Here is a 27,374-nt window from a genome sequence, read left to right as displayed (position 1 = left end):
GGGGCATCTCCCACCTCCTTGCAGAGCGTGGGGGACAATGAGCATTCTCCTTCAGGTGGTGCCTGGTGGAGGACATCAGTAAATGAGAGCAGTGTGTTATTGTAGAGCTGATATTTTCCATATAACACAATCTAATTATCTTGTATTTAAAAGGGATTTCACAGCAGATGATGCTTTTAGGGCCTCATTATTATTACTGTTTTTATTTGTTCACATTTGCCATGCTTTCCTGCATCGTTACACTGCTGCCTCGCTGGATCCAACCTCTGCTTTATGCTAGGAAAAAGTAGCTGGAATATGTTCACGGTTAAGAAAGGGAGAGAAAAGAAATTTTCTTCTCCAAATTGCAGTTATTGGGGTTGTTCAGCCTGGAGAAGAAAAGGGTCTGGGGAGGCCTTAGAGCAGCTTCCAGGACTGAAAGGGGCTCCAGGAAAGCTGGGGAGGGGCTCTGGATCAGGGAGGGCAGGGATGGGAGGAGAGGGAATGGTTTTCAGCTGCAAGAGGGGAGATGGAGATGAGATCTTAGGGAGAAATGTTTTGCTGTGAGGGTGGGGAGGCCCTGGAACAGGTCGCCCAGAGCAGTGGTGGCTGCCCCATCCCTGGAGGGGTTCAAGGCCAGGTTGGATGGGGCTTGGAGCCCCTGATGCAGTGGGAGGTGTCCCTGCCCGTGGCAGGGGTGGAACTGGATGGGCTTTGAGGTCCCTTCCAGCTCAAACCATTCCATGATTCTAAATTGAATTGGGTTGTCTTTATATCGAAATGAGAAACACTTCAAGGAAATGTTTATGATGCAATTTTCCTATATTTATTTGTCTTCAAATCTCGTACGAGGAAAACAGTCCTCTTTTCCTCTCCTTTATTGCTGTGTGATGTTGTTTGTCCTGGAAGGCAGCTACGCTCTGAGTGCTTTTGTGTCCCTGCTGCTGCCTGTCCGCTCTTGTGTTCCATGAAGTTTTGTTTTCCCCCCTCACCGCCTCTCCCCTCGCCTGCTTCGCGGCACTCGGTACGCTCATGGTCTTTTGTTTATTGCAGAGAAACCCCATAACGAAACGTCTTTACGAAATCACACTGCCATGTACAGTGGTGAGTCAACGCTGGCTTCTGGAGACCTTCCCGGTTTAACCCCTTTCTGCCTAACCTGACTGATCTCCCGCGCTAACCGGGCAGCGACTGCCCTTCCCCTGTGCCCAACACCCCCTTTCGTGTGCTCAGCCTCAACTTTGCCAAACCGGGTAGGACAAAACCTACCTAAACAGCGGCAAAATCCCCTCAAAGTGTTCACAAATTGGAATTATTGAGTTTGAAGCTCATTATCGGGGTTTGCAGAGCTCAGCTTGAGAGGCATTTGAATTAATAGGGTCTGGCCCATGTGAAAAACTCTGTGTCTGAGCAAACCCAGTTTGCTTCCTCAACGGAGAGGTGGCTTGTCCTCACCAAAAGCTCATGATTTAAAGATGAGGCACACCATTCCTCCTCTCTCTGTCTCCAGAAAGAGCATCTATTGTACGTACAGCTGAACGCAGGCAGTGACTGGGAGCAAAAAGAAAAGGAGTATTTGGTTTTCTCAAAAGCTTGGTGCTTTGTTCCTTTGTGGTGAGGTTCTACAAGGGTTGGAGGCTTTCACGAGGCTCTCACTCTTTGTCTGAGCAGGGACGTTACCTTCGGAGCCTGCGTTTGCTGGGAGAAGCCCATCCCAACTCAAAAATTAGGCTTCAGGCGCACACTCACGCACCTCCCTGGGGCACAGTCGCTGCCCTGGGGATGGATTGGAAGCAAATAGGCTGGGCACAGCCTGAAAATATTTGCAGAAATGGCTGGGAAAGGGGATTAGCAACAAAACTCACATCAATGGGAACTGCATAAAGAGCATCCCACCTCAACGGGAGGTGAGCAGGAGGAGATGCCTCCCTCGCAGGCATGCGAGGCCAGGGACCTAAGAGAAACTCAATGGTGAGCTCTCCTGTAAATATATCTTGCACCTCAGCAGTGCAAACGATGTTTGTATTTCAAAGAGAAACACTTCACGCTGGCCGGGCACCGTTTCTCTGTGTCAGCCCTTGCGGGTTTAGGAGGAAGAGTCACCGTGGTGGTTGATCTCCTGCTCCATGTCTGTCCAGGCACGGAAGAGGGATGCTTAATAGTCACTTCGTTAGGAAAATGAGGTCATATCTGCACAGTCTTACAGATTTCCATTCACAGCTGCATTCAGACTGCCTGCTACTTGCATTATATTAATTATTTGCACTTAATGTCTCCTGGGATATTTTATGGGCCCAGTGGATTCAAATCATGCACTCATGCCCCTGCGCGAATCTGAGCTCCAAACCAACAATTTCTTAATAGTTAATGAACCGATCAAAAATAAATCTCACCCTCCGCCCTTGTTTTTCTTTTTGCTAACCCTGTGTTTCTCCCTGGAATGACTTTTCCAGCTGCACTGGAACCAGCTGTAGCAATGCAAGGAGTCTTAGGGGCAAGGGAGTGAGGATGAGGGACATCAACCTCCCAATTTAGGTGTTTGGGAGACCTGGGTCTCTTGGACCTTGGACTTTGGGGTGCGATTATGGGCTCAGCTCCAGAGCCAGCTGGCAAAGGGCTCTGCGGGGCTCGTGGGGCAGCTCGATGGGAAGAGCTGCAAGGGTGCAGGCTGGTTGTGCTTGAGGTCATCTCAGGGACATGGGACCCGCTGGCGTGGACGTGGGCACCGGTGGTCGGTGGGACATGGGTTTCAAACCACACTCGAGGGCCAGGTTAACGATGGGAGATGTAACCAAGCCCTTGTCCCCACAGCTCATGGCAGATGCAATGATTTCCTTGCTTCAAAGCTTAATTGCCTGGGCAATTAGGAAGGAAAAAGCTATCTAAAAGGATTAATTAAATATTTTATTAGCAGAAGTTTCTCACCCTTTTACAAGAATGGAAATGAAAGCCTGCTTTGTCCTTCTTTCTTGTCTTTTTGTTTTTGTTATTTTGGCAAACCTGCGGGATGTTTTAAAGCTGTGCAGGAGACGAACAGATGGGATGTGTCTGTATTGCCTTTTCCTATTATTGCCTTTCAGTAGAAATGCGAGCTGATGTACAATTTTTAGATGCCGTCAGGTCAGGACTGTGGGGAGGGAGCAGCCGGCTGCTCTGGGATGAGAAGTGGCTGTTTCTGAGCTCCCCTGTTCACAGCTGAACGGATCTCATTTCATTGAGATGGGGACAATATATTGGAAGCAGAGTCTATTTTTGAGCAGAAATAAACAGCCATGGGATTTATTTTTCCAGTTTTCCATCCAGAGCGATGAGTGAGACGTTGCTCCTTGTCTGACAGCTTCCAGCTGTAGCTTATGCAAGTTCAGAGCTGGATCAGTACCTCTGCCTGGATTTTTAGCCACTCCCTGTTCTAAATAGCAAAATATTTATTAGTAGTGCTGTACTAAGGCAAAAAAGCTTATCAGCCACGCAGTGTTGTTGTTAGCTTTATTAAACAAGAGGACAGGGTACTAATTTATCTCCCTTATTTTTAATTTTCATCATTAATAAATGGCTCATAAAATTTGGCTTGCATTGCTGCTTCTCTTTTCGAGTTTTGCCCCCGGCTCCTGAGCAAACAGGTTCATTGTGGGAGCGAGCAGGCTGCAGACTGTTGGTTAATAAAAGCCAATATTGACTGATAAAATAGTATCCCACTCACGTGAGCAGCTCATGAGCTTGGTGGAGGTATGGGAGCTGTTGATAAATGCTGATTTTAAATGCAGCCGCTGCAGAGCCCCGGCACGGGCTGGTTTTACCCAGGAACAAGATCCTCACCAGAAGTGAGCAAGCAAACCACAGGGTCGGGGCAGGATTTTCCTGCTGTTGTAATCCATTAATCCAATAATTAACTAACGGGCTGAGGAATACCTGCCGTAACCTGTGAGCGTGCGGGGAGCGGTGGGACACGTGCGTGTGGCTGCAGTTCAGCAGATGCGGAGATGTTTCAAAGGAGTTTAACTCCTGGGGTTGGGTTTTTTATCCCTCATGAGCCTGATCTTAACCTTTCCATAAGGCAGGTTGATGGGAACTCCACCAACAGCCCCTGCCCTCTCTCCCCTCCTTCTTCCCAGCCCTTTTTCCCTACCAGAGCTCAGGTGGAGGCTTCCCAAATAGACATGGGCATCCCCAAAACCTCACGTCACGGGGTACACCTGGCTCTCTCCTGCTCACTGAGTGAATGAAGCTTTTGGGGAAGCAGCAGAGGGCTTGGTCTGCACTCCAAGATTCCATTCTTTCACTGGGGTGAGCCCTCCCCATGGGTTGCTTTGGTCTTTGCAGTGACACTGTGCCAACCCTACCCATTCCATCCCCATTCCTAATCTCGTAACCTCTATCTCTGCTACTGCTGCTTTCAAGCCCATCTCATCCTGTTTTGTCCTCACTGACCTAGTTTAATAATTCCACTTATTAATGGAATTTATTATTCCATTAATAATTTTTTTTCCCTACAAAGAGACCTTTGCTGTGTGTAGAGAGTTGTCTTGTGTCTTCCCCTGGTTTTCTCCTATGCAACCTTCCTGTCCAGTCCTGAAATTTGTCATTTGGGTTGTTAAGTTGTTCCTTTCCAAAGGGAATTATCCTTCCAGGCCCTGCAGAAGGGTGGGAAACCTTCTTGGTGCTGCCAGAGCCACAGAGAGCAGAAACACTCTCTGTATTTCGGAGATCTCTGTGGCAAATTGGCTCAGTTTTCCTAATAAACCCTGTGTCCACTTGTTCTTCATGTCCTTCATTACATGTTCTGTCCATCGGTAGTTCCAAATCTCATCTGATTTCAACCCATTTCTTTGTGCTAGAGGCTGGGATGGGCAGGAAAGGTGGGAACTCATGCTGTGGGGCTTTTCCCCACAGCTCAGCTCCCTCTGCCTATCCTCTGCTGCTTCTTTACCTCCTCGCCTCCAGAGCATCCTCTCTCTACCCCTTTTTTTTGACTTTAAACATTACCTTGAGCCCTTCTCTGCTTTCCAGGTACCTCAGAGGTTGAGTTCAGTATCCCAAACTTGGCTGGGAACCTGCCAGCATCCCCCTGACAAGCACTGTGTATTTTGGCCCCACACACGCTCTCCCCGTCGCTGCGGCAAAGGAGACTTTAAAAGCACTTTGTTTTGTTTTGTTTGTTTGTTTTCTCTCCTGCTGATTTCAGCCCGAGGGATTACGGAAACTACTCCCAGCTTCATGTATCCTTACGGGACCTCAAGCAGTCAGATGGTGCTGAGAGGGGTGGATCTCCTGCTGGAGTGCATTGCTTCAGGAGTGTACGTACCGTTTCCCGGCTGAGAGCGTGGTCCCCAGCGGGATAATCTGGGACCACGATGCTGAATCACCAGGGGAAGCACCTCTGGCTATGAAAAGGGGTTATTCCCTTCCTTTTAACTTCTCTTAACAATACTCTCATAACCAACTTGAAAGACAAGAGCTCAGAGCAAGCGTAGAATCATTGAGGTTGGAAAAGATCTCCAAGATCATCCAGTCCAACCACCAGCCCAACCCCAGTGTGGCTACGCAGAATCATAGATCCAAATGGTCACGTCAATCATGAGCAGCAGAGCTGAGTTTTGAAGCTCTGTTCAGAGAATCGTAGAATCATAGAATAACCAGGTTGGAAGAGACCCACTGGATCATCGAGTCCAACCATTCCCATCAATCACTAACCCATGTCCCTCAGCACCTCATCCACCCGTCCCTTAAACCCCTCCAGGGAAGGTGACTCAACCCCCTCCCTGGGCAGCCTCTGACAGTGCCCAATGACCTTTTCCGTGAAATTTTTTTTCCTAATGTCCAGCCTGACCCTCCCCTGGTGGAGCTTGAGGCCATTCCCTCTTGTCCTGTCCCCTGTCCCTTGGGAGAAGAGGCCAGCTCCCTCCTCTCAGAGAAGCAGGTGTCCTCAGATACTTGCTGTCCAAGGATATCTCCCTGCTCTTTTGTCCTTAAAACTATTTAAACATCTCCTTGTATAAACTGTGGGTGAGGATACTTGGGGTCCATGTGCCTCCAGAAGTGTCTTGAGACTTTGGCAGCACGAGGTGGACCCTGTTGCTGATCAGCTGGTGATGCTCAGGGTCCTCCTTTAGGGGTTGTGGTAGGAAGGAGGGTGCCCCAGGGGTCAGATCAGTCCTTCTTCCTGGGTGTGAGTGGTTCCAAGTGTGGGATTATCTCCTGTTTTCTTAGGAGTATTTTTCTTGTCTTGCGAAAGCGTTTCTCTCCTCCCTTCTCCTTAGACCAGCACCAGATATCATGTGGTACAAGAAAGGAGGAGAGCTCCCAGCAGGCAAAACCAAGCTGGAAAACTTTAACAAAGCCCTTCGTATCTCCAACGTCTCCGAGGAAGACTCTGGGGAGTATTTCTGCTTGGCCTCAAACAAGATGGGCAGCATCCGCCACACGATCTCGGTGAGAGTGAAGGGTACGTCATCTTTACCTCAACATCTTCTCTACCTTTGCAACCAGAAGCTGAGGGGACGTGCAGGGGAGGGGATGCTCTGGTTTGCTGAAAGGAGGAGCCAGGGCTTTCTGCAGGGGCTGCCAATGTCCTGCATCCAACCTAAACTTGTCTAAACTGACCTAAAAGCAGCGTGAGATGTGGTCTCAGCTCATGTAACTCAGCAGAGCTTCACTGATATGAATGGTTGCAGTTTTGTGCCAAACAGGAGGATTGTGGCCGCGGAGGGTGGGGATGAGGTCTCTTCAGCTCCCATCCACCCAAGAAAATCCACTCAGGAGGAGGGTGTTTTCACGTCTTAGTTCAGTGGTGTGCAGGCAGGTTGGGATTTCGGATGAGATAGTGCTGCTGTGTTTCTAACTGGTGCGCTGGTGTATTTTAAAGCTGCTCCATACTGGTTGGATGAACCCCAAAACCTCATTCTGGCTCCTGGTGAGGATGGGAGGCTGGTCTGTCGAGCCAACGGGAACCCCAAACCTGCGATACAGTGGCTGGTGAACGGCGAACCTATAGAAGGTGAGCAAGGAAGAATCTGTATCTCCATTACAGGCTGAGAGAGTTGGGGTTGTCCAGCCTGGAGAAGAGAAAGCTCCACGGAGACCTTAGAGCAGCTTCCAGTAATTAAAGGGACTCCAGGAAAACTGGGGAGGGGCTCTTGATCAGGGAGAGAAGGGACAGGAGGAGGGGAATGATTTTCAGCTGAAAGAGGGGAGATTAGGATGAGATCTCAGGGAGAAATGTTTTGCTGTGAGGGTGGGGAGGCCCTGGAACAGGTTGCCCAGAGCAGTGGTGGCTGCCCCATCCCTGGAGGTGTTCAGGGCCAGGTTGGATGAGGTTTGATCACCCTGATCCAGCGGGAGGTGTCCCTGCCCATGGCAGGGTGTGGAACTGGGTGGACTTTGATATCCTTTCCAACCCAAACCACCCTATGATTCGATGAACTGTGTCATTGTAGGCTGAGGAGGTCCTGTACCATCATCTGGTTTTATCGGAGCTAAGACAGAAAGATGTGTAATGATATTGACTCTTGTGATTTTGAATTTAAAGTTTTATTTAAAGAGTGCTCTCTGCTTTGAAGCTTCTCCCCCCAACCCGAGCCGAGAGGTGGCTGGAGACACCATTGTATTTCGAGATACGCAGATCGGCAGCAGCGCTGTGTACCAGTGCAACGCGTCCAACGAGCACGGCTACCTTCTTGCCAATGCCTTTGTCAGCGTCCTGGGTAAGGACTTATGGAAGATGAGCACCCTATACTCAAGTTTTCCCTCTCTATTTGCTTTCTTTTTTTTTGTTTTTATTTACTCTGAGGCTAATGCACAAAGGTACGTGACCTCTGCAACGGGGCTTTGCGGCTAAAGTCCATTACCATGACCTGCAAAGCTGGACAAGGCTGAGCAAGTCTTGTTGGCACTAAGATTCATGAGATGAGGGGGAATAGAGAAGCTCTACTGAGTCTTGAAAGTGCCAACAAGGAAGACTAAATAAAAGATAAGGGAGGATGAAAAGACTGGAAAGGGAACAGTGGTCTGGAAGAAGGTTTTCTTCCTCAATGGCTGCGATTCTTTCTGTTTGCAGATGTGCCTCCCCGGATACTGGCCCCCCGCAACCAGCTCATCAAGGTCATTCAAAACAACAGGACTCGGCTTGATTGCCCCTTCTTCGGCTCACCGATCCCTACCCTGAGATGGTAAGAGCTGCAGCACGTCCCCTGCCCGTCCGGAGGGGTGGGAAGGGGAGGTTTCCTGTTCTTTCTTCCCTTACAATAGCACTTTGTGGTGTTATGAGGTTTAAGAATGGCCAAGGGAACACGCTGGATGGAGGGAACTACAAGGCGCATGAGAACGGGAGCTTGGAGATGAACATGGCTCGGAAGGAGGACCAGGGCATCTACACCTGTGTTGCTACCAACATCCTGGGTAAAGCGGAGGCCCAGGTTCGTCTGGAGGTCAAAGGTAGGGGCACGAAGGGCTCTAGGTCAAACCATTATCTTGGATCTTTTGGAACTTGCAGCAGAAATAATGATTGATGCTAAGGGAGGGTTGGTTGTGTGCTCCATCAGTCTGTCAGCACAACAGGCGCTACATAATTTGGAGCTGTAAAATGGTAGAGATTCCCATTTAATGTTGGAAAAAACCACAAGTTGGTGGATATACTGAAGCTGGAGAATGACTTTGTGTGAATATTGAGCTGTGAGATGCCATAAGCAATACAAAGAGAAATACCAAGTGTTCCTCAGGGTTAACTGACAGCAATAAAATGTTTTCTGAATCAAGTTTTCACCAGGGCTTTCCCTGTTCAGCAAAACTGATTGCTGACTCAGAAAGCTTGGGTGTGTTTTTAAGGGGTCAGCATGAATTAATGACTTGTTAAATTCATTTAGTTGCAAGTATTTCTACCAGAAGCGGTTTCCTATAGCAAGCTGGACAAGCACTGGACATGCACTCAGGTCCTTTCCCAGCAACACTGCTTTTCATACAGTTCCTGAGCCAAATCTGGTGATTTGGTGCCTAACGCGTTCTCTCTGACCTTGTGCAGACCCAACCAGGATTGTGAGAGGACCAGAAGATCAGGTGGTGAAGAGGGGCTCCATGCCTCGCCTCCACTGCCGTGTAAAGCATGACCCCACGCTGAAACTCACAGTCACCTGGTTGAAAGATGATGCACCCCTGTACATGGGAATCAGGTCTGTGTTGAACAGTCTCATGGGTCTTAGGCTGCAGCACCTCCCATCCGAGGACAGGCTGAGAGAGTTGGGGTTGTTCACCTTGGAGAAGAGAAGGCTCCAGGGAGACCTTAGAGCAGCTTCCAAGACTGAAAGGGGCTCAAGGAAAGCTGGGGAGGGGCTCTTGATCCAGGAGGTCAGGGACAGGATGAGGGGGAATGGTTTTCAGCTGAAAGAGGGGAAACTAAGATGAGATTTTAGGAAGAAAAACCAGAGCAGTGGTGGCTGCCCCATCCCTGGAGGTGTTCAAAGCCAGGTTGGATGGGGCTTGAAGCCCCTGATCCAGTGGGAGGTGTCCCTGCCCAGGGCAGGGGTGGGACTGCATGGGCTTTAAGGTCCCTCCCAACCCAAACTATTCCACGGTTCTGTGATTCTATGAGTTTTTATGGAGTGTTTCAGGAATCAGCAGGAATAACATGGACAAACATTGAGTTCCCATCTAGGCAACATTTGCTTTTCTTGATATTTTTAATGTGTCTCTTTCCAACAGACACTGCTTAGCAAATAGAATTGACTTATCAGTAAATCAAGAATTTGGCCGTGTTTTTTTTATTTACAGATCTTTTAGGAGAAAACCTGTGGGTTAATAACAAGCTACTTGAAAATTACTATTTATCTGCTGCAAGTGGTGCAGTTGTAATTTCCTTTCCATAGCTGCCCCCTTTCTGAAGGGAGATTTGGTCATGGGACATGAGCCAGTCAGAGGTCAGATGATTTTCCTAAAACAGAGATTATTATAGATATATACCAGGGCACATTTGCTGATTCCTTAGGAAATGAGGTCTCCAAGAAGAACTCAATGATCCTGAGCTGATCAAATCTCCAGCACAGAGACGTGCTTCTGTTCTGTTTGGGCTCCTTGATGTATTTTATCAGCGAACGTTTAGACTTCGATCCTGCTGCTTGATGTGGTTAGGCACAGTTGTATGATCGTTCTCATCCCTTTAAAGGATGAAGAAAGAAGATGATGGTCTGACAATATATGGCGTGGCTGAAAAGGACGAAGGGGATTACACCTGCGTCGCTAGCACGGAGCTGGACAAGGACCTGGCCAAAGCCTACCTCACCGTACTAGGTAAAGCTGTCCTCGCGGTGCAAAGAGCTTTATTTTTAATACAAGAGATTGACTTCAAGGTCAGACTGAAAAGGGTGATCTGTGATCACAGAATTGTCCTCTGAAGCTGAGATGCTGAGGGAGATGCTGGCAGAGCAATTGTTCTGTTGCTGCAGGACTCGGCAAGGACGTGCTGCCTAATCTCAGACTCAGACAATGGCATTGAACTGGAGTCGAAGGAAACTTGCATTTCAGACAAAAAAAAAAAGAGGGTAGTTATTACACAGAGCTAAAAATACCCAAATGTGGATGTTGAAGCTCTGAGAACAGTCCTAAATTTGCAAGTGAATTTAACTGGATGTCAGGCTGCTGAGCAGCACTGGAACCAGGGGGTGAGGAGCCACTTCTAGCCTTGCCTGTCCCCTTTCCAGTATGGGGAGTGACAAATCTAACCCCATTCCCCACACCCTTTAATGTCCACTGTGAGATCTGCTTGCAAAACAGATTTATCAGTCCCTATTATTGCTCACCTCAGATCTTGCCAACGTGCTGCATTCCCAGGACCACCCTGACCAGCCAGCACCTCTGGCATAGACCCACAGTACACACCAAAGTCACAGTGCAATCTGAATCTTGTATCCCTAATAATTTGACTTGGCTTGATTTATTCCCCTTCCTTTTCCCCTAATAGCTAATTAACCCCATGGCAGACTGGTGTTTCCCCTTTGCTGCGTACTAGAAGGTGAATAAAGGTGTGCAGAGCTTGCTTGGGGGTGTCTGGGGGAAGGATGTGCCCACTGTGGTCCCCAGGCAGGATTGGATCCTTCTGAAATCTGTAACTGTGTGTAACTTTGTATTTGCCAGGTGCTCCTTTGGCCATCCAAGCTTAATGACTAAACTAACACCGTTAACAACCACTGTCTTACCTTGCAGCCGTCCCCGCTAACCGTTTGCGAGACTTACCTAAAGGTAATCGCCACTAATTCATTTGGGGTTCCTTTGGTTTGGAAATTCATTTTGTTTTGCCTTGCCCGCCACGCCAACAGAAAATCTAGGTGTAACGGTTGAAAAAACTGGGAGCCGATGCTTCCAAGTCCTGTCCATGTTGTCCTTGAAAACGCATCCAGATGGCCGTGGGTAGAAAGGTCTTGGGTCACATAATTTCACGTCCCACAGTGCCAGCTCCTGAGTGCAAGAATCACCTGGAAAGGGTGAGTCTTGATGGGAGGAAAAAATATCACATTGAATCCCTTGACCTTTACCTGGAAAGATGTTATTACTGTTCCGGCGTGAGTTGGTTCTGTGCGACCACGTGGGTTGTAACAAGATAGAGAAACCAGAATTGTGGCCAGAGCGTTCCTAACAAGTACGTATTTTGATTGAGGTTTTGTGTCCTTTCTGTTCTATTTGTTTGGATTTATGTGATAGGACAAGAGGAAATGGCCTCAAGTTGCACCAGGGGAGGTTTAGATTGGATATTAGGAACAATTTCTTTACTGACAGAGTGGTGAAGCCCCTGAAGAGGCTGCCCAGGGCAGGAGTGGAGTCTCCATCCCTGGAGGGGTTCAAAAACCGTGTGTCCATGGCACTTTGGGACACGGTTTAGTTGACACAGTGGGGTTGGGCTGATAGTTGGACTAGATGAGCTTAGACGGCTGCTTAAAACCGAGATGGCCAGGGCTTCTCTACCCAGGAGACGCGATGGGAACTGGGACTCCCAGCTCCTGGGGCAATCCCAGCCTAATTTGTCTTATTACTTGGCCAACAGAACGACCTGACCGGCCCCGTGACTTGGAGCTGACAGACCTGGCCGAGAGGAGTGTACAGCTGACGTGGATTCCCGGTGATGACAATAACAGCCCCATCACAGGTCAGCTGCCAGACCCTCACGCCCAGCAATCCTCATGCTTTCTTCTGCACGGTGGAGGGAAATTTTTCCTTGTAAGCTGAGCCCTTAACCTACTGCTCCATCCTCTCTCCCAGACTACATCGTGCAGTTTGAGGAGGATCGGTTCCAACCTGGCACGTGGCATAACCACTCCAGGTACCCCGGGAATGTCAACTCAGCCACCCTGAGCCTCTCTCCATATGTCAACTACCAGTTTCGAGTGATTGCGGTGAATGAGGTGGGCAGCAGCCTTCCAAGCGTGCCCTCCGAACGATACCAGACCAACGGGGCACGTGAGTAGCACCTACCAGAGTGACTTGATGTTGTTCTTAGCACCTGGCCACCACCGTTCCTGTAGACTCTTCCTTTGTGTATGTCTGTAGCTCCTATAACAGAAACAGATGTACGCAGGTTGAGGGAATGAGCTGGTCCATGCATGTGCTGGGCTGTAATTTTCTATATCGCATCCTCAAGCCGATGACTGAGGTTCTGCAGAGCAGCAAAACTCACGAAAGATTTATGCAAAGTTCACTCCGTTGAAGGGAAGCCCAGATTCACCTTACAGAGAAGCTTTCTAAAGAAAGCTTTTCATCCTTTCTGACCACAGGAAGCTTAAAAGTCTCTTGGAAAATTAGACTCAAGTGTAAATTGGCTACAAGCAAAAGGCGTTTTGTTCCAAAATTGCTAATTTACTGTCGCGCTGGCCGGAAGCCCGGATCAATGCAGGAGTAAAGTCAAGTCCTCAACCAACCCTTAGGTCTTCAGTTTGTGTGCCCAGTGTACATTGTGGAACACTAGGGAGAACTCATAGGAGGAATTCACAAGAAGCTTAGTAAGTTTGCTCCATTTCTTCATTGAACCATCGCAGAGACCCTTCTGCAGCATCTACTGGCACCTAGTGTTGGCTTTTGACATTACTCTTCTTGTTTCACATTGCAAAAGTGTCAGTCTTGGCTCCTGGGGTTGCTTCACAATGGCTTTCTTTCAAAAATTTAGGACATTCTGGAGGAAAAAAAGAGGCTCCTAACTAATTGGCCTGGTTTCCAAGAGTGCTGAGAGTCTTGCGTTCCATTAACCTGAATGGGAACTTCTGGAAAAATCAGGCCATTAACTTCTGTCTTGGAAGTATTTCTGGCTTTCTCAGTAAAGAGGTTTTAACCACTCAAAATGGTTATTTTCCAGCATTATAAACTGCTTTTTTCTTTTTTTTTTTTTTTAATGTGAATTTTAGGTCCTGAATTTAACCCAACAGGAGTTCAAGGTGCAGGGACCCAAAAAAACAACATGGAGATAACATGGACGGTGAGTTTTTCTTTGATGCTTGACAGCCACCCAGCATCTTCCTGTTATGGTCACAGATGCTAAGATACAGAGAACTCAACATCTCTAGCACGTGTGAGGTACCGCACAGAATATCACAACCTTAATGATCATAAAGGAAAGAAAAAGCAGAAGATGCATCTACAAGAGGGACCGTTGTTAATGCCTAGAAGAAATTTTGTGATAAAAACTATAATTTATAACTATGTAAGCCAAAGTAATGATGCTGAATCACAGAGACAGATTAGTAAGGATGTTCAGATTCTGATTCCTCATGCACTATATAGGGCTTACAGAGCAGCTCTTGCTTTTCTTCATGGACCAGTAGGTGTCATCCACAAATAAGCCAGCGCATGCAGGGAGAATAGAAATAAGGAGGCATTAGCATTGAAAGAGGCTCTGGGAAAGATGGGGAGGGGCTCTGGGTCAGGGAGTGCAGGGATAGGACAAGGGGGAACAGTTTTCAGCTGAAAGAGGGGAGGTTGAGATGAGATCCTAGGAAGAAATGTTTTCCTTCGAGGGTGAACTGGCCCAGGTTGCCCAAAGAAGTCATGCATGCCCCGTCCTGGAGGGGTTCAAGGCCAGGTTGGATGGGGCTTGGAGGCCCTGATCCAGTGGGAGGTGTCCCTGCCTATGGCAGGGAGGGTGGGACTGGATGGGCTCTAAGGTCCCTTCCAACCTAAAACACTCTATGATTCTATGAAGCTGCAGTGGGAGTATGGATTGGAGTATAAGGATATTGTTCTTGGTCTTGCCTTGGGTCTGGAGGGCAAGGACTAGGTATATCTCTGGGAACAAAAGTCTTGACCTCCTTTGAGATTTGCTGATGGAGCATGGAATAAGAACCATCTGCTGAATTGAACTTTTTGGAGCCCCATGGAAAAGAGACACAGTTGCTCTTTCTCCTTCTCACTTTCTCTTTTCTGTTTTGGTCCATTAAGCCTCTGAATGCAACTCAAGCTTATGGACCCAACCTCAGGTACATCGTGAGATGGAGGCGAAGAGACATCCGGGGGAGCTGGTACAATGAGACAGTGAAGACCCCAAGGCATGTTGTCTGGAACACACCCATCTACGTACCCTACGAGATCAAAGTGCAGGCAGAGAATGACTTTGGTAGAGCACCCGAGCCTGACACTGTCATCGGCTATTCAGGGGAAGATTGTGAGTACTTTCTCAGCCAGAGATCCTAAGTGTTTCAGGGCAGGATCCCACCCAAGGTCAGTGGGTTGGCACCTGTGCCCAGGAGGTGTTCACAGCACTGCTCAATTTGGCACAAAAATCCAGTTCCAGGCATTGGAAGAAAGACAGTTGGCCATGAGATTCTGTTCTGGGCTCTGCCTGGAGCTGCCTGCATGACCCACAGCCTCTCTCTTGCTCTCTGTGAGACTGAGAGAACACTTTGGGTGTGGAAAGCAGCAGGATTTCAATTAAGATGAGCTCTAGCTATATTCCATTAAACCACATTAAAATTTCCCCCAACATCTGTAGAGCACTGAGTTAATCTCGGATAAAAGATGCTACAAATGGTCAAAAAGGTGTTGGTTCCTCCTGGACTGGATTCTTGTGCCTCTCTGATAAGGTCCCAGCTTGGGCTCCTGTTTGCAACACACCATTGGCTCAGCTTATCTTTTTTTAAACCTCTCCACATGGTCACGCAGAACAGCAACCAGCTTGTTTAATCTCTTTTCACCCTCTTTCTGGGCTACTGGCCTCACCTTCTGTGCTTGTAGCATCCAAGACTCAGGACTACAATTATCCTTCTGCTGTTAGGATAATGTGGTTGGCTACCAACAGCTTTAATTTCAAAGAAATCTGAATTGCACTGTGGGTGCCTGGCTCTGTGATATTAGGATTACCAAGAAGCGAGGTAGACAAACCAGCCAACCGTCCATGACTCTAGGCTGATAGGTGATGAGACAAGAGGGAACGCAGGGTAGGTTTGGGTTGGACATTAAGAAAAGCTTCTTCACTGAAAGGGTTCTTGGTCACTGGCAGAGGCTGCCCAGGGAGGTGGTTGCATCCCCATCCCTGGAGGAGTTTAAAAGATGGGCAGATGAGGTGCTTAGGGAGATCATAGAATCACCAGGTTGGAAAAGACCCATCGTATCATTGAGATAGTTTAGTATTGGACAGGTACGGTTGGGCTCAATGACCTCGAAGGTCTTTTCCAAGGGATTCTATAATCTCTGTGTTACCTCCCTGTGTACTACCAGGTTTTTTTTTCTAGTTTCAGTTGAAAACTTGTGCAATAATTTTGAAGTTTAGGCGGGTCTGAATGAGCCTGCACACTTGTTTTACATGGAGGTAAACCAGGGAGACCAGAAGTGCCATATCCCACCCCAGACACAAATGCGTTCCTGCCTGTATCCCAAGAGGTGGGACAAGGTAAAAAAACCCTCAAAATCCAGCAAAAATACCTACACCTTGCTCTGTCATGTCTGAATTGCTTCACAAATAACTCCAGGTTTCTACATACCAAGCAGGTGACCTGTAAGTAGGAGGTAAAATCCCAACTGGATCAACAGCAGATTCTGCTTAAATTCAGCTAAATGTGGAAATAACAGGTGGTTTTGTAACTCTTGGGTTAACAGTGGCCAGCCCGTTGTAGCAGGAGGGGGCTGGATTGCTGTGGCTGCCCCATCCCTGGAGATGTTCAAGGCCAGGTTGGATGGAGCCTTGGGCAGCCTGATCTAGTGGGAGGTGTCCCTGCCTGTGGCAGGGGTTGGACCTAGATGATCTTTAAGGTCCCTTCCAACCCAAACTATCCTATGATTTGCCAGTACCCTTCACTCAGCAAGGGAGGTGAGCCAGACCCCTTCCTTGGTGACCTGATCTCTCACAGCCACGTGTAGGCAGCCTTGCGATAACTGGATCACGAATATTCTCATGCTGGCTGGCTGAGTGAAATGTGTTTATTTTCCCCCCCTCCTTCCTGTGTGAGCACTGCTAACAACCATCAGCTTTTAAAGCATGTAGATGATGAGGAGAAAGTGAGGGGAGCAGAGGTAAGTGATGCTGTTCCTTGCATCTGCAGAGCTGTAGGGTCTGCTCTCTCCCTAAATGAGGGCAGCCAGGAAGCTGAGAATTGGCCTGTCGCTGCTTTTTTGGTTTATCGTGTTTGGAAATCCCTAAAAATTAAAATTAAGGAGGGAGAAAAGGAAATGGTTGTCTCTATGAAAAGATTGCTGGCTGGGGTGCCAGCAGATGGCAGATTCAGAGCGTGGGGCCACTGCTCCCCCAGTTTGCAGACGCCTGGCGATGCTGCCGTGGGGAAACCATGGTGAGGGGGCCGAAGGGGCGTCCGTCTGTCTGTCTGACCTCCAAGGTACTGCCTGACATACACTCTGCTTTATCCCTGAACGCCCAGATCCCAAGGCTGCGCCTACGGATGTTAGGATAAGAATTTTAAACAGCACTGCCATTGCTCTGACCTGGACCCGAGTGCACCTGGACACCATCCAGGGACAGCTCAAGGAGTACAGAGTGAGCAAAACCGGTTCTCCGGCACTATTAATACAGCTAACCCTCTCGCAAGCCGAGGTGGCTCCCGTGACGGAGCTGCCTGCGATGGGGATGACAGAAAACTCCTCCAGCCATCACGACCCTTTTGCCGTAGCTGGATGCAAAGCACAGGGGCTGAGCTCTGCTCTGGAGCAGCATCAGAAATTAAGGGGCTTGGTTCGCTCCTTGTGGCACCTGGATGGGGCTGGGGACATCTCCCATTGCTCCCCAAGGGCTCGGTGCTGGGCTGGCCCTTCCCAGTCCCTGGTTGCAGGATCTCGGGGGGCTCAGATAAAGCAAGCAGAGCTGCCCTTGTGCACCCAGAGAGGGGCTCAGGGTGGTCCTACCCATGCAGTGAGGTGTCTCCTGGCTCCAGAGGTGCCCAGAACCATGGGCCAGCTGCCTCTGGGAAAAATGATCTCAGATAGGTACAAACCAGGTAGTTTTTGTGTCATCCTCAAAATACTTAAATCATCCTCTAATCAACACCAACCCCTCCAAAGCCTAAACCCAGCAGTTTGCACTAACTGGCAACTAAAGACAGCACAGATCCTGTTGTGTTTGGTTTGTTTTCTTTTTTTTCTTTTTGATGTTGAATATTTACTGCTAAGGTAAAATATTAGGGTTTATGTGCAGAGGACAGACTAACAAGCAAAAGTCTGGACAGAGCCCCTTCTATCAGAGTTTAAGACATCACCAAAAGCACATGTGCTGCAAACAGTTACAGCATTTCAAATCCAATAATCCACTGGGCATAAAGCAAGCTCCCTGGATACTGCTTTCAGTTATTTCTGCCTCTGCTCTATCATTCTGGTCTATTTTCTGAATGAATCTTATTTCTGCATGAAATAAGATTTACAGTCGGGGCTTCAAATGGAAGACTTTCCAAGTTCAGACTTTCTTTTGTGTCTAGACGCGTCCCACCTTTCCTTGTACATCGTTACGGCACTAATGCAAGTAGAAAAGGAGAGTTACTCGATGCTTAGTGCTCAGGAGGCAGAAACAGCTCTTTGTAGTGTGAGCTTAGCTGGTTTAACTCCATGACCTTTGGTAAGCGCTTAACCCCACGCTCAGCCTCTTCCTCCTGTAACACCACTGACCTTCTGGAGCTTCAGTAATTGCTCTGAAAGGCTTCTGCAGCCAAGAGCTGCTCTTTAGGAAGGCACAGTTTTGATATGCTTTGTTAATAAAAGAAAAAATTACACTTAAATGGGAAAAGCTTCACTTGCCATGCATGTTTCTTGAAGGCCTATTTCTGGAGAGACAGTAGTTTGCTGAAGAACCTGTGGGTCTCCAAAAAACGGCAGTATGTGAGTTTTCCTGGAGACCGAAACCGGGGCATAGTGTCCCGGCTGTTTCCTTACAGCAACTACAAGCTTGAGATGGTTGTAACCAACGGGAGAGGAGATGGGCCACGCAGTGAAATTAAGGAGTTCCCTACACCAGAAGGAGGTACGTTCCCAGAGGGGTCGTGCAGGCACCTGTCCCTCAGGTGTGTGATGGGAGAGGTTTTGGGGAGTTCAGCTCTGCAGAGCGGAGCGGGAGCTGCCCTTGCTCTTCAGCAGAGCTGGGTTGTCACTGGGGAGGTGCCCTAGGGGACAATATTTTAGCTGAGCCTGTGCAGCATCTTCTGGGTAGCATCACTGTCACACGGCACTGCCGCTCACCTTCCTCTCCGCGGGGTAGGTGACATCTCTGCAGCTACACCTGGCACTGGCTCATCCATCTAAAAAATCCCCTTCGGGTGCTTTGAACCCATCAGCAAGTAGCTCTTTAGGCTGAACAAGAGAAATATTTGCAAAGCCTCTTCAGAGGCTCAGCACCGTGCCCTTGATTTGCTGCCTGACCTGCAAATGTCACCGCACCTCCCCGTGCTGCTGGTTGGTGGAATGGGGGTGAACGCATTCATCTCGCTCAGTAAAAAAAGGCAGTAGAATCTCTGTAAGACCTCAGTACTTTTGTTCTGAAAGGATGTCACTAATACCCCTGTCAGGCTTTTAAGGCGAGAGCACCTCATTCTTCTGTTTAAAGAGCTTGTGTCAAGGATGAACTTGAGATTTTAATTTTCTTGCTGTCACAGGAGCTATTTATAGACACGCCAGGAACTTTCTGTTGGAACTGCACTTTCAGGGGCTGGCAATGAATCTTCCCACAGCACGGATGTGTTTGGCACAGTATGTTACAAAAATGCAAGAGAGAAAGAACAGTAGAGGCTGGAAACATCTCAGCTAACACAAACCCCCTGTGGGGTCTCCCTCTTCATCCTATTCCTGCTGTGCAAGCAGCACAAGTCTCCCAGTCCTGGCTCTTTCTTCCTTAACATTTTCTTGGATGCTGTTGTCATTTGCTCAGGATTTTCAATTGACCAGCTATGATTAAGCCTGTTTAAAAAGCTTAAAAAGCAAGGACTATGTTCCAGTAGGGCGATTTTGCAGTCAGGAGCATTTTGATAGGGCTCCTTACCTGTGTTCTGGAGGCACAGAACATTCAGGGTGGGTATATCCATACGTGAGTGGCTTTGATCGAAACAATTATAGCTGATTGTTTACTCTTGTCATAAGTAAACTGCTAATGGTTTTTTTTTCCCTACACCACTAAGCGATTTTATCGACTGTCTATTGATGTTTAGGAGATTGAATGATATTCTGCAAAACTGGATGACATTTAAGGTCTTTTCCAACCCCAAATGGCTTAAAAATATAAACTGCTAATCTCTCAGGTCAGAAAGCCAAGTTCCCTGCCCATCGCAGTGGGCTTGGAACTGGATGATCTTTAAAGTCTCTTCCAACCCAAACTATTCTATGATTCTTTCCCCAGTTAAGGCAACCGCAATGATGAGTAAACCAGGAGAATCATTTAATTCAAGAATGTATAATGCTTCCTTTACTAGCTTTGAATAAGCAGTCATAGCAGCAGCTATTCCTCAGGGTAAGGACCTGTGTGCCAGCTCCCTGTTGCACATCTCTAGACATTAATAACACAAAGATGCTTGCAAGAAGAGAAGCTTCTCTACTCTTTTCCACTGTTCCAACAGAGAAGTAGATGAGAACCTGGGGCTGGGTGGGGGCTGTAAACAAGAGCACTAATGTGTACAACACGCAAAAGTGGGACTTGAGCTGTATCTCAGCTCCGCTTCACGGCTGTAGCATCTTCTGTGGGTGCCTCCTCCAGCTCCAGCGAGCGCATGGTGCTGCCAGGGCTGGGCTTGCATGCAGAGCTGCTCTGGGTTCTGCTCCCTGCACTCACGCTGCTGAAAACCCTGGGCTGGCGCATGGTTTCTGGCACTCCGATCAGTTTTTGATCTTTGTTACCTGCCTGCGTGTGAATTTATGAGCGTCTTGAGTGTATCAGTCAGCCTGCGATGTATATAGTGTTGTAAGGTATGTTATCTTGTATGTTTTTCTTCTTTCCCTCTCCTTCCTGGTCCCGTCCTCCTCCCAAGTGCCCAGCTCCCCCAGGTATTTGAGAATCCGGCAGCCAAATCTGGAAGTCATCAATCTGGAGTGGGATCACCCAGAGCATCCCAATGGAGTCCTCACAGGATACAGCCTTAGATATCAAGCCTGTACGTTCCACGTGGTATCTTCTTAGTGATCATAATTAAGTCATTAAGTATTTGCCTCACTGCTAATTACCTCCTCACCTAGCATGGAAAGCTCTCCATAAGGAACTGGAGACTTTCATCACACGTTGAGGTGCGCTGGTGTCAGAGAGGAGACCTGGAGCCGTGCTGAGTGGCTGCTGTTAACCAGATTGGGGGGCAGCTGCTCAGCAGTTCTTCAGGCTCAACTATTGAAGGGGAATAAGTTTGATTCCTGATTTAGAAAGACCTTAAAGCAGTCCGAGTAGCTTATGTGCTCGCTCAAACACAAGCTCCTGGCTGGATGAGGGGTGCCGCATACACTGCAGAGCCCAGCTTGATGCTGGGGGTGGCACAGCCTTCTCTGAGACCCTGGCACTTGCGCTAAACCCTTCCTTGACCACCTGTACGATCCCAAATGTCCCCATTAGCAGATTCCCCAGCTGCCCTAGATGAAGTGTGTTTAGCAGCAGCTCTAGCTCTGAGCACAGCCCTGGGGGGGAGATGATGACAGAGACAGCACAGTGTCTTTCTGAAACAAGGCTGAAGCCACCACCGCTTGCCTTTCTTCCCCAGTTAACGGATCCAAAACGGGCCGGACCCTGGTAGAGAACTTCTCTCCCAATCAGACAAAGTTCACCATCCAGAGGACAGACCCCATCTCGCGCTATCGCTTCTTCCTGCGCGCACGGACCCAGGTGGGCGAAGGAGAAACCCTAGTGGAGGAGTCGCCAGCCCTGCTGAATGAAGGTATGTGGAGCAGCAACAGCTTCTGGCTCTGCAGCCTGAGGGGTTGTGGGGGAGATGGTTACATCTATCAACCAAAAATTGCAGGTCAGAAATGAGGGTGGTCCACAGGGCAACTAGTACAAGATAGTAAGTGGTGCACAGCTACTGTCTGCTGCAGAGACACAGATGAGTGACAGGGAGCAAATACTGCAGTAGAAATGCCACAGGGGTGACTGGGGGAATGTCTGCTGCTCTCAGGAACCACCTTGCTGACCCTTAAGCAATTAGCAGTCCTCACACGCTCCTGGAGGAGGAGAGCATCTCGATCTCATCTCGCAAAAGGTGAAGCTCTGCTCTTCCCCTCCGCAGTCTCTGTTTGAGCTAAATAAGGAGGAGATGTGGGTGGTTTTCCTGTGGCTCCAAGGGGGTGCAGCAGCTGCGTCCTCCAGGCAGTGAACCCCGGGCAGGGGCTCGGGTGCCACTTCCCTGTCACCCCATAACCAGCAGCTGACCTGACCCTCCAAAGCGAAACCTCAACTCTCAGATTCATAATAAGATAAAATGCCCATTGTGGGACATTCATCAAACTAAGTGAAAGTTCAGGAGCCCTGAGGGAACTCGGGGAGACAAAAGCTGGCTCTCTCCTGGCGTAGCATTTGCTAAAAGAGCTATGATTTGGTTAGCACTCTGATTTAATGCGGGTTTTGTCTCCTTCCCTCCATCTCCCCCTCCTCAGCTAATGGCTTGGAGTAAGAAAAGTAAGTCCTACTGATGACCCAGTGGAAAGAAAATGCTTCCTGACACCTCTTGGGGTGGGCTGCAGCCTCGCTAATTGATGTGACAGGATGGGGATGGGGCTGCATATGCTATTGGGAAAAAAAATCAGTTAAATTATACCCTGGCAAACATAAGAGAAGGGGTGTCATTGCTTAAAAAAATAGCTTTGCTGCACAAACTCTTAGAGCACAGGGACTGGATTGAAGTTATCAACAGTTCTAGTTGTTTCATATATGTTTGTTGTACTGGGTTTGTTTCTATATGCTGATAACAGCGACTGTTAAGAGAGCACAGCTAAATAATAGCCATAATCAACTGCTGTTGTTCATAGTTTAGTGGATTTGTATCAGGAAAGAGCAGGGACAGCGTATGCCAGCATGACAAGGTAAGGTGCCTGCTTGGATAGGAAGGTGCTTGCTCTAAAGCTACACGACAGAGGAGTTTGGAATCAAAAAAAAAGCAGATTACATAAAGGAAACCGATTAATGTGTTCAGAAGTTGTTTTCTGCTTGCCAGACTCATTCACCTGAGAAGTTTAAATAAAATACATCTCTCTGATGTTCTGCACCAAGGGCTCCAACCCGCACAAGGCAGCACCGATGGTAAATCAGACTAGAAAAACTAAAGCAAAATTCAGAGTGTCAAAACCGCTCCGTGCTGGGATTAGATATGAGCACCCGCTTAAGCACTTTGCTTACTTGACACCACTGGCATCCCTGCTGCGGAGCTGGTGTGTGTTTAACCAGAGCTGGTGTATGTTTAACTGGTAATCTCCCTCTCCAAGGGGACGTCCCTGCTCTCTCTGCCCTGTGCAGGCGGCTCTGATGCACAGGAGGTTGACGGGCTGTGGCTAATGCATTTATTCCCTCTCTCTCTCTCGAGTCTCTGGTGACTGTGTGCAAGTGGTCCCGAGTCTCTTGGTGGTGTGTTTTGGTTGTTTTATATATTCCTCTGTTTTCTCTTCCCTTCTCTTCTATGCTTTCTTCGTATTCCCCTCTCTATCCCTGGCGCTGCCCTCTGAAGCCACGCCAACCCCAGGTACCGTACCAGCTGGAGGAGGTAACAGGCATGGGGCAAGGCTCACTCCACTCTCGCTCGTGTGCTGGCAATTAAGCATGCACTCCATTAACCCTTTCAATGGGAAGGTGAAGTGTCAGGACTCTTAAATTGGACATATATCAAACAACGGCAGGTAAAACAAAGCCCCACAGGCAGCAGGGATAAAGGCTCTAGAAGACGGGGGGGTCTGCAAAGATTAAAACATCTCCAAGCAGGGCTTAACAGCCTCCCAGATGCCTAATGATAGCCAAACCCACCAACCAGTGCAGCTGCCACAGGCTGGACAAGCCAAAAATGAGAGTCAAGTTGTCCTGTTGAAGAGGTTTTTAATCCTGGCTCTGCACAAAGCCCTCTCCTTTTAAATCCTCGACATCGCTGCCCTGCAAAATACAGCCCTCTGCAGCTCGGTGGTGCCTGCCTCTGCTCTGCCCTGCAGTTTTTAAGCTGTATTTTCCTACCCAGGAGGCTGGGCTGCTGCTGCTGAAGCAGGAGGTTTGATAGGAATGGTTGGACTCGATGATCCGGTGGGTCTTTTCCAACCTGGCTATTCTCTGATTCTATGATCCCCTAGGGTTCCTTTAGGGCTGGTTTAGGAGAATCCTTTTGTTTCCAGGTGCCCATTGAAAGGGTTAAGGACAATGTTTGTGCCACAGCTGTGCATGTCTGCATGCGAGGCTACTGCTGGCTTTGCCCTCGATTGCAAATTTCTACAGCAGCGTTGAAGCAGAGAGAAACCTTTTCTTGTAACGGGGCGGGTGGGGTAGCACCTCTACCTACTTTCAAGGAAACCCAAACCCTCCTTTCCCCAGTGTCAACCCTGCAAAGTCCAAAGCATAAGCGCAACTTCTGGTTGCCCAAAGAAGGACACCACCCACCTCTTACGAAAGCCGTCAGACCTGGATTTCTGCTCCCCACACCTTGAGCCAATATTTCAGGAGCGACCGAGCTCAGGTGGGGGCCAAAACTCACCCCGAATGCTGCAGAAAAGCTTTTGGTCTGGAGCAACAGCCCTTGTTCGCCCTGTACCAAGGGCTCTGTAAGAGGTCGTGCTTTGCCTTTGCTGGACACAGCCCCGGAGCTGCTGGGGCTTCCCAAGGAGGAATAACTTCTTAGGGAAGACTCTTCCCAGATGGTGCAAGTGCAGGACCTGCTCTCTGCACCTGTAGGTTTTGCTTTCCTACCTCGTAGGTGTTTCTCTTCCTTTTATTTCATTGCAGTGACGTCTCTCTACCCAATATTATTTTATGGGTATATTTTATTTCCTTTCTGAATAGACGCCAACCTTTTTCTTACTATATTTTCTCTTCTTAAAAAGAAAAAGGGGGGGTAACTGTCTGGTCTGCTTTGGATGGTGGGAAATGAATAACAGATATAACCTTTTGGACTTAGAGCATCTCTGGCCTTCAAGACCAGAAGGGCTGTTTTGCTGCTGCAGCTCGTACTTCAGCCAGGGTTTAGCTTATCGAAAAGAATCCATATTTTCTTTGCGGATCAGGATCACCTTCTTCAAGTGCTTTTCTACTTGCAGTGGACATTGCTGAACTTTGAAAACACAACACGATCTCTCTATCCTTCCAACATCGTAGCATTTCAGGCATGATTTCTTGTACCACTGCAAGCTGCAGGACTCAACTAACATTTAAAGGACATGTCTACAAGAGCAGAGCCCACTGGTGTCCCCCACCCCTCTATTTTACGAGGGAAGGGCAAGAAGATGCTAGGGAAGGATTAGGTTGGGCATTAGGAGAAGGTTCTTCACCCAGAGGGTGGTGGAGCACTGGAACAGGGAAGCAGTGACTATATTCCAGAAGCATTTAGCCGACACCCTCAGCCGCACGGTGTGAATGTTGGGGTTGTCCCTGTGCAGGGACAGGAGCTGGACTCGATGGTCCTTGTGGGTCCCTTCCAACTCAGGACATTCTATGACGATTTCACACATCCCGTTAGGAGAAACAGGGAAGTGAAAAGACGTCAAAGCTGAATGGTGTCTAAGAGTTAGGAACTGGAGTAGTAGGTCGCTGAGTGCTAACTAAGCCACATCCCCAGCTTCCACAAGAGAAATCACAGTGGTGGAAGCAGCAGGAAGATCCAGCACACGTCCTTGTCTTGCTCTTGAGTTGGATGTCATTTCTCGTAAGGACAAGGGGCGGGAGCTGTTATACAATTCGAGCAGTGTTTGTCCTGAGAGGCTGTTTCTCTTCCTAACAAGTCCGGGGTTGGAGCAAAACAGTGCTTGACCTCTCTCGGAAGATCTTCTCTGCTCAGTGACCTAGATTTTGTAGGTTTTTATGGATTCACAGCTTAAGTTGTCTGAAATAGCAGTAAAAATGCTGTTTGCATGGGCTGGTGGCTCTAAAAATAAATAAAAAAGTCTTTTTTTTTCAGAGGTAATCTTGTATCTACAGGGTCACCTCTGGTTTGTAGGTATATGGGAGACTGGACCAGCTTGATGAAATCAAAGTGAAGTGCAGGGACTTTCCCTTAGGAAAGGCTTTACCTTTCCTAAGCCAGACCTGGACAAAGGGCGAGGTGATGTGGGAAAAGAGAGGATGTCTAAAAAGGGCTCTTATTTATGCTATGAATGGGGAAAAAAAGATCAAAATTAGATTCTGCACTACCCCTATGTGTGGAAAAGCTTCATCAGGGACCTCAAAGAGTATCGGTCTTGGACTTTAAGGAAAAAAACATTGATTTTTCTCTGTTCCCTTCTTGTCTTTCCATAATTAGGAATTGGAGGAGAAAGATCCTATTGTTCCTTTCAGAAAGGGACAGCAGTAAAACAGAGAGAACTGCTGACCCCTCTCTTTCAGAGGCAGCTCAATTGCTCCTTTCTGTTCTTGAATTTCTCGTAGCCATCATCAGATTTGGGACACTTTATGGTAAAGACTTGATAATTTCCTTCTGTTGTTAAAAACTGGGAGGGAAAAAAAATAATCTCTGAAAATGTATGTGGCCAATCATCAAAATTCATGAAAAGTTAATCAAATTTCTCCAAGCCTAATTATTTTGTAGACACACCCAAGGGAAAGCCATTATTACAGCCTAACAACACATTAAAAGCCTCTTTAAATAATTAAAGAGCAATATGGATGTGGATTGCTTCCTGTATTTTGCAAAAAAACTATGCAACTACTCCCTGAACTGCTCCACTACTTGGAGTAGGACTTGAGTTTCTGTCTTAAGAGGCTCCCTTTTTAAAAATCCCCCTTTTGCTTCCCTGATTCTTCTTCTCAATAGCCTCACATCTGAGTTTTTGTGTAAGTTTTAGGCTCGTTTTTACTGGTCCATTCATGGTCACCAGAGCCAAGCTGGAGGAGGGAGCACAGCTGTCCTGCTGCAAGCGTCTCCCTCATTACTCAGACCATTAATTGCTACAGCCAGACTGCTGCATCCCTTGCCCATTATAGCAGCCTATCTCCTCCCCACAGTGCCCCTCGGTTTCCATTACCTGAAAGGGTAATGCATCTTGCAGAGAGCAAAAGCAATCTCTGCCTTGCAAAGATGGGGCTTATTAATGAGCTGAAGGGTCATTTGGATGTTTCCAGGAAGACGGGTGAGGCTACGGTGGGAGCAAGAGACTGGGAATCGCTGTTGCTGGGTGTCCTGGGGCAATTTCAAGCTTGAAACAGTTATTTTCAGGGTGCAGCCACTTCTCTGTGCCATCGCCTTCTTTCAGAGAGGGGGGAATCCTTTCCCCATCACCCAAACACCAGATGCTCGGTCCCGTCCCTAAACTCGAGGCAAAGCCCTTGAGCAAATCTCACACTGGGAATGCAGAAAAGCGAATTCAGTGACTGCAAAGCTCAGAAATGTTACCCCTGATGAAGTCTTGCAACCCCATTTTTTAGAAGGAAGCGTGCCGTCTCTAGATTTTTCAAAATAAGGGATTCTGGAAATGTCAGCCAGCCCCTCTGTCTGCCTTTTCCCCCCCTCTTGCTGTCACTCCTTCATCACCCCCACAGCGATGGGCAGCGAGCAGGGGACCCCAGGTACCCCATGGCCCTATCGGCTGCCCCGTGGCGGGGTGCCCTTTTCTTCAGGGGATGCTGAATCGCTCTGATCTCTGTCAAATTCTGCCTTTACCCACCCCTAATCCAAAATCAGCTCTCATTAGGAGAAGGATTTCAAAGCCTAGAAAATGCTCCTTATCTTCTCGCCTCCCGAATCTCCCAGCTGCGCTTTTCTCCTGCATATATTTCATATTCAAACACAAATGAGGCTGTAGCTTTGAATCCTGGGGAAGCTTAGGACTAAATCCCCCTCAGCTGGGAGATCCCAGCCTGG

At 48.2% G+C, this 27,374-nt stretch overlaps 1 protein-coding gene across 21 annotated transcripts in view; it reads left to right on the top strand.

The window, feature by feature from the left end:
* Window positions 1-27,374, top strand: part of NFASC (neurofascin) — a 96,108-nt gene that overhangs the window by 48,748 nt on the left and 19,986 nt on the right. For 6 of the 21 annotated variants that reach the window (XR_011339069.1, XM_069876036.1, XM_069876042.1 and 3 more), the window contains 19 exons: window positions 1,033-1,083; window positions 5,162-5,273; window positions 6,237-6,421; window positions 6,842-6,973; window positions 7,536-7,679; window positions 8,033-8,144; window positions 8,243-8,409; window positions 8,993-9,140; window positions 10,130-10,254; window positions 11,167-11,202; window positions 12,002-12,103; window positions 12,217-12,414; window positions 13,353-13,423; window positions 14,383-14,605; window positions 16,812-16,927; window positions 18,193-18,397; window positions 20,388-20,510; window positions 21,102-21,275; window positions 23,055-23,090. Coding sequence is in view for 20 of the 21 variants with exons in the window: in XM_069876036.1 (XP_069732137.1) it covers window positions 1,033-1,083; window positions 5,162-5,273; window positions 6,237-6,421; window positions 6,842-6,973; window positions 7,536-7,679; window positions 8,033-8,144; window positions 8,243-8,409; window positions 8,993-9,140; window positions 10,130-10,254; window positions 11,167-11,202; window positions 12,002-12,103; window positions 12,217-12,414; window positions 13,353-13,423; window positions 14,383-14,605; window positions 16,812-16,927; window positions 18,193-18,397; window positions 20,388-20,510; window positions 21,102-21,275; window positions 23,055-23,090 (2,460 nt within the window). In the remaining variant the exon portion in view is untranslated. The remainder of the gene's footprint in view (window positions 1-1,032; window positions 1,084-5,161; window positions 5,274-6,236; window positions 6,422-6,841; window positions 6,974-7,535; window positions 7,680-8,032; window positions 8,145-8,242; window positions 8,410-8,992; window positions 9,141-10,129; window positions 10,255-11,166; window positions 11,203-12,001; window positions 12,104-12,216; window positions 12,415-13,352; window positions 13,424-14,382; window positions 14,606-16,811; window positions 16,928-18,192; window positions 18,398-20,387; window positions 20,511-21,101; window positions 21,276-23,054; window positions 23,091-27,374) is intronic. The other 15 variants (XM_069876043.1, XM_069876037.1, XM_069876041.1 and 12 more) reach the window with 11 other exon arrangements.

This window comes from Phaenicophaeus curvirostris, chromosome 24 (assembly GCF_032191515.1).
Source record: "Phaenicophaeus curvirostris isolate KB17595 chromosome 24, BPBGC_Pcur_1.0, whole genome shotgun sequence".
Classification (NCBI taxonomy): Eukaryota; Metazoa; Chordata; class Aves; order Cuculiformes; family Cuculidae; genus Phaenicophaeus; species Phaenicophaeus curvirostris.
Note: the sequence above shows the minus strand (reverse complement) of the source record. Positions and strands in the feature narration are given on the sequence as shown.